Source organism: Anoplophora glabripennis, unplaced genomic scaffold (genome assembly GCF_000390285.2).
Source record: "Anoplophora glabripennis isolate ALB-LARVAE unplaced genomic scaffold, Agla_2.0 scaffold67, whole genome shotgun sequence".
NCBI lineage: Eukaryota > Metazoa > Arthropoda > Insecta > Coleoptera > Cerambycidae > Anoplophora > Anoplophora glabripennis.
Window position 1 is genome coordinate 1634938 of NW_019416806.1, and position 6717 is coordinate 1641654.

The 6717-nt window shown below is 37.7% G+C and overlaps 1 protein-coding gene and 1 long non-coding RNA gene across 2 annotated transcripts; both read left to right on the forward strand.

Moving 5' to 3' along the window:
• The first annotated feature begins 1164 nt into the window (after positions 1 to 1164).
• Positions 1165 to 2501, forward strand: LOC111691941. Its single transcript, XR_002763098.1, has 2 exons — positions 1165 to 1724; positions 1821 to 2501. It is a non-coding gene; the product is annotated as an uncharacterized LOC111691941 (long non-coding RNA).
• Positions 2502 to 3276: 775 nt separating this feature from the next.
• LOC111691944 (uncharacterized protein K02A2.6-like) lies at positions 3277 to 5294 on the forward strand (the record flags this gene model as incomplete). The annotated part of the gene is given in 2 exon segments (XM_023455491.1): positions 3277 to 4542; positions 4602 to 5294. Coding segments are annotated over 2 exon segments (1959 nt in total), but the record flags the coding sequence as incomplete, so codon positions are not given.
• Between the last annotated feature and the right edge of the window lie 1423 nt (positions 5295 to 6717).

The window sequence follows — 6717 nt, forward strand, 5'->3', positions numbered from 1 at the left end:
AAAGGCAGACAGATAAACAGTCAAAACTAAGCAGCTGAGTAAGTGTCCCTAAAAAAATGTTTCCCATCTTTTTCACGTCCTATTCTTACTTTAACCTTCAAACATTGAACATGAGGTGATAGAGGTCAACTGACATCGTATTCAAGCTCAACTACCCAAAAAACCTATGTATGCAATTTTTCAAATTTTTTCAACTACCTTTTCTTAGTTTGACTTTCAAATTACCTTGAACCCGACGTGATAGAGCTTAACCGACTTCGGCATCGGAATCAACGACCCCAAAAACCCCTGCGTAGAGTCCGGTGTTTTTTTTTCAGATTAAATGTTGATCATGAAATTCAAACAAATTATAAAATGTTGGACAAAGAGAAAATATTGCACACTTTATTTCAGTAACACTTCCCCGGTAAATGTGAATTAAGGAGAAAGCTGAGTACACCATAGTGTTCTACGTAAAAATTCATATAAGAATATTTTAAACATATTTCTGATATCTCTTAAAATGCTGGGATATAAGTCCGTATGATATTTGTCGAGATGGAATTCCAAGAAAAGAATAAGCCAATAAAGTTATGTTATCGGAACTACTATAACAGTTTACCGCGGCAGGGTGACTTTAAAATTCTTTTTTTTATTTTATTTATCTTGTTGTGGACAAAAAAAGGATTGTATAACAATAGTCAAATAAATAAATAATGACCTAAAACACAACAGCAAAAATATATTCCAATACAAAATAAAAACACTTATCTACTAAAAATAGTCTTAGTTTTTGTTTAAATTGATATCTTGACTTCTTCATGAAATATGGTAGCAGTGACATTTCAGAAACACCAGTATTTTTGTTCTGGCACCATTCTTTGAAATTTCTATATGCTCGTCCGTAGCGTACTTTCGACATCTAAGGCAATAAAAATTAGCAGGCAGTATTTGCTGCACCTTCTATTTGAAAATCACTCATTTAGAAATAATAATTCAAAACCAGCAAAAGTGCAACTTTTATGTAGCTTTGTTTATAAACGACAAAATCCAAACAACCAAGGTGACTTTGCAAGATTTCGAATAATATCAAAATGAATTGATTAAGAAATGTCAAAAAATAAAACCTAATCTTATTTCATGAACCCTAAACAACTGTGGGAGCAGATAAAATGTTTGTTACGGTTTAATTTTGCGGTAGCGTAAATCATCACAATAGCGTTTAATCGCATTGTATCGCCTTCTTTGGTTACCTCGCTACCTTTGGTTCCTCGCGCTTGCCGCGGTCGAATTCCGGCCACCCGTATGCTTAGTCCGTTTTCAATTCGCGACAGTGGTACCACGGCCACTGAAAGGAATTTCTCCGTCGCGCGGTGTTCGTTCCCTCCCCCTACCAATTTCTGGTTTCCGTTCTGATTCTCGCTGTGACTGTCAAAGGCGAAATGGCTGCATGTTCTTTGATGGAAAATTTGTGCATTATTTGAAGCATCCGCAAGGGATACTTTTTCATCGAGGCTCTAAATAATTCTCTAGTGTAGTGTGGTTGTCTGGATACCGTATTTTCTCGTTTGATGGAGAATTAAACTATTTTGGGAAATAGACAGCACATTTCGACTTTACGAGCTGAAGGTACAGAAGTTGAGCCCGTTTTATTAATCGAAGCTATCAGTTTCCGTCAGTAGAAGGCCCTCGTCGAGAGTGGAGGTTCGACCTCCCTTCTGTGGAAAAAAACCCTTAGTAAAAAGGTAATTTTTCTTCTCATTATTTTCACCTAGTTATACAGAGCATGCAGTGTTCTCGTGATTTAGTTTTACCGTTATTACAACCGTATTTCTATACAGGGTTTTTTTTTCTGCTTCCTCTTTCATCACCTCCGTCCTTGGGATGTTTATTTTCTGCTTCCCCACGTCGACTGTGACGAGTTTGATTGTTGTTGGCGAAACCCCTGCTTGGTGAACTATCACCCATACGCCCCATGTGGTTTGGTGGACCTTGGCGCGGACGTCCTTCGATTTAGACAGCTAGAACTTCACCCCTCGATCCCGAGACAGGGCGACCCTGTACCAGTAACACCCCAGCAGTCATACCGAGTGAAAAAACTGATAAGTATAGCGAGTAGTTAAGGTTTTGTTGGCAACGTCTTGTTAATGTACTGTTTGTTCCTTTATATACCTAATTTGTCATTATTTACATATACGGAGTGTCTACCTTGCGAGACCCTCTCGTTAGTTATTGTTTGTGCCATTAGATACATTATTTGTCATTATTTACATTTACAGAGTGTCTACCTTGCGAGACCCTCTTGTTAATTACTGTTTGCGACATTATATACACCATTTGTCATTATTTACATATACAGAGTGTCTACCTTGCGAGACTCTCTTGTTAATTACTGTTTGTGACATTATATACATCATTTGTCATTATTCACACCTACAGAGTGTCTACCTTACGAGGCCATTCCGCTAATTAACCGTAGTATATTCTATTTATTATTCACTAATAAATTGTTTGTTGGGGAATTGCCTGGTTTTATTTCTCGAACAAGGAATATTCTTGAATAACTGTCTCAGCTCAAGCTTTGGTTTTTTATGTTTATTTAGAGTCATCTTCTCGTCTGGGCAATTGGCTGGCCACCGCCAGGTAAAACGACCCTGAGGAGATCTAGTGAGAGAGAGCTAGTCTATACTAGGTCCTCCGGGCAGGCCTAGGATTTGACTTACCTTTTTTTTTTGCTACACTCTTTTGCCCAGTGTAGAACCTCCCGCTAGAGGGAGTCGTAGCAGGAATGGCGCCCAACTAAATTGTAAAGAATATTCCTTTTTTCGATGAAATATACACTCACTGTGCATATGTGTATATGTTTTTTTTAGTACATTTTATTGATATTATTGTCGCTATACTTTGACGTTTCTCTGAATTTAAGGTATATGTATATTGAGATTTTGTTTGGAAATTTTGTAGTTACGTACAGTTTGCGCTGGATCTTGTGATTGAGATTTTTTTTTTATTTCGCTTTCGTGTTAGAGTGTAAAATTCGTGTTATTGCTATCCCTAAGCTAGAGTCCGCTTCGCTTATTGTTATTTTGGGGGTGATTTCTTTTTATTGTAGCTTTAATAGTAGTATACAATTGGTATATTTTTTTTGGTAGCTATTTCGAGTCCGAAACATACCGAGTGTTTAATGTTTCGGTTCCTTTAGTAATCAAGTAGATTTTAAAATTATTTTTGATTAAATAGTAGTATTTTACACGTGTTTAATAGTTAACTTTTTGCTGTAGTTTTACCTCTCACGCGATGGCTTCTCTTAAAATGGACATTAATCGACTTAAGAAAGATGAATTAATTTTTGAATTAGCTATACGTGGAGTCACTTGCGATGAAACAAAAACGGTAGATGAGTTACGCACTTGTTTGAGACCTTTGTTAAGGCTTGAAAAATCAGATACGTCTTTGAGTTACCCCGAGTATAATTTAAATATTGATGATGAGTTGAAAACGATTCGTGATAAGTGTTTAGAGTTACAGGGATTATTAGATAAACTTCTTTCTGGTACGCTTAAACAGAGTCCTGAAGTTATTAGAAGTAGATTATACCATGTTCTTCATCGTATTGATCAGATGCCAACTAGTTCGTTAACTTCTGAACAGAGTCAACTACGTTCTGCTTATCTTTCTGATAGTTTGAAGTTATTAGATTTCCTTGATAATTTTATGTCACGTGATGTTGCTGGTGGATATGAATCCGTATTTTCTGAGGCTGCAGCTCAAGGTAATGTGTCTGTTGATAGTATTGTAGATCCGGCTGCCTCTGCGCTTAACTCTACTCGTTCTCCTCCCCCTCCTTCTTCGTCTCAACCTGTTCAAAAATGGAATTTAAAATTTTCTGGTGACCCTAAAGGACTTTCTGTTCACAATTTTCTGGAAAGAGTCCAAGAGCTTAGTATAGCTCGAAATGTTAGCGTACAACAAGTTTTTGAGTCTGCTATTGATCTGTTTGAGGGAAAAGCTCTCCTTTGGTTTCGTTCGAATAAGGATCGTGTTTCTAATTGGGAAGAGTTACGTCGATTATTGATAAGACATTACGAACCTCCAGATTATAAAGAACGACTGTTTGATGAAATTTTGTCTCGCACCCAGGATCCTTCTGAAAGCTTTATCGAATATTTTTCTTGTATGCTTTCAATGTTTCGTCGCTATGGGACAGTAGCAGAAGATGTGCAGTTACGATTAATTACTAGGAATTTAGCCCCTTTCTATATTATGCAACTTCCTGTTGTCAATTCATTGTCTGAGTTAGAGGATGAGTGTCTTAAATTAGAAAAGAAAAAGTATAGAGCCGACAACTATCGTCCACCCGCTAGGAAAAGGAATACCTATGTTGAACCTGATTTTGCTTTTGTGGGAACCTCTAATTCGAGATCTATTTCGAGTAGTATAGAGTTGAATGAAGTTCGTAGTAATGGTGACATCTCTGGTAATTGCTACAATTGTGGTCAACTGGGCCATAGATTCCGAAACTGTTCCGCAGCTCGGAGAATTTTTTGCTTTAAGTGTGGTAAGGTAGGTGTTACTGTTAGGAAATGTCCAACCTGTAACCCTTCGGGAAACGTTCCCGGGAGGCACTAGCTGGTCGACAAGTTCCTTCCCCGAATAGTCCTTCGACCAACCCGATTAGTGACAATAGTGAGACTGTCATTAGGAGAAAAATTTTCCTCGATTTCGTTTTTGCTCAGGTGTCAGGTGATATGCGTCCTTATTTAGAAGTATCCGTGCTAGGTTGTCCTTTAGTTGGTTTATTAGATTCTGGAGCCTCTAGAACATTAGTGGGTAGCCCGGGCTACGAAATTTTGAAGCGGGTAGGTCTAGTACTGAAACCTGTTGAGACTGCATGTACTGTTGCGAATGGTCAGTCATGTGTGAGTATAGGGTATATTTCGACTCCTATATGTTTAATGGATAAGACCCGAATTATCGACATTTTAGTTGTTCCTCAATTACCACATCGGCTCATTTTGGGAATAGATTTTTGGATGTCTATGGACATTGTTCCTGATTTTAGGCAGAGTATTTGGCATTTTTCTGAGTCTGATCCGGTAGTGCAAGCGAATAGTATTCAAAGTAGTTCTGCTTTAAGTCCTTCCCAGAGAGAAGCTCTGGATACATTGGTTGCAAGAAACAAGCAGCTAATGGAAACTTCCAGGGGACTGACTCATCTTGTTGAGCATGAGATTGAGCTTGTACCTGGTACCAAACCGATAAAACAACGATACTACGCTGTCTCTCCGGCTAAACAACAAATTATCGACGAGGAGNTGTGACATTATATACATCATTTGTCATTATTCACACCTACAGAGTGTCTACCTTACGAGGCCATTCCGCTAATTAACCGTAGTATATTCTATTTATTATTCACTAATAAATTGTTTGTTGGGGAATTGCCTGGTTTTATTTCTCGAACAAGGAATATTCTTGAATAACTGTCTCAGCTCAAGCTTTATTTTTTATGTTTATTTAGAGTCATCGTCTCGTCTGGGCAATTGGCTGGCCACCGCCAGGTAAAACGACCCTGAGGAGATCTAGTGAGAGAGAGCTAGTCTATACTAGGTCCTCCGGGCAGGCCTAGGATTTGACTTACCTTTTTTTTGCTACACGCTTTTGCCCAGTGTAGAACCTCCCGCTAGAGGGAGTCGTAGCAAAGGCCATGGTATCCATATGGTTTTGGGGTAGCTTAATCCGAATCCGGTGTCCATTTGACACGATTAGCTCTGGTTTAAGGTCAGTTCAAGGTCAAATGTAGAAAATCAATTATCAACAAACTAAACCTATGTATCTATACGTTTTTGGGGTCGCCAAGTCTGAATCCGGTGTCCGTTTGACGTGATTAGCTCTGGTTTAAGGTCAGTTCAAGCTCAAATGTAGAAAATCAATTATCAACAAACTAAACCTACGTATCTATACGTTTTTGGAGTCGCCGAATCCGGTGTCCGTTTGACTTGGTCAGATCTGGTTTAAGTTCACTTCAAGGTCAATTGTAGAGAATCAATTGCCAACAAAGTAAATCTACATATCTATAAGTTTTGGGGTTGCCGAATACCGAATTTGTAATCCGTTTGACTCAATCAGATCTGGGTTGAGGTCAGTTCTAGGTCAAATGTAGAGAATCAATTGAAAACAAAGTAAACTTATATATACGTAAACGTAAAAATATATAAGTAAACATATCTATACGTTTTGGGGTCGTTGAATCCGATTCTGATGTCCGTTTGAACCGATCAGGTCTATTAAATACTTTCTAATAGAAAAATATCAATCAATATACGAAAGATGCTTATACAAATATTTTGGTTTTAAACTTAAGTGAAAACTTTGATTGGGTTTGAGCAGAGAGAAAGGTTTCACCAAGATATTAAAAAAGGAGAAAATTTGGGTGGCAATGAAACTATCACTGATACTAGTGATGGCAAATATATTCCATATCACGTTGTGAGAAAGACAGGGACAATATCACAAAAAAAATTAAATGATGTTCGAGATTTGGGCCTGGCAGAGAATGGAGCAACGTTCCTAATATCATGGTTAAAAAAAAATACTAAGCAAGCCGGAAAAGTTAAAGCTTTTTACTATCAGTACAGAAACAAGGAATATGTTTCTAACGATATAGAATTCTCCTTAGGTTACTACAATGATATTGTATGAATCGCTTCAAACATAGATGTTATAAACTTAACGAGT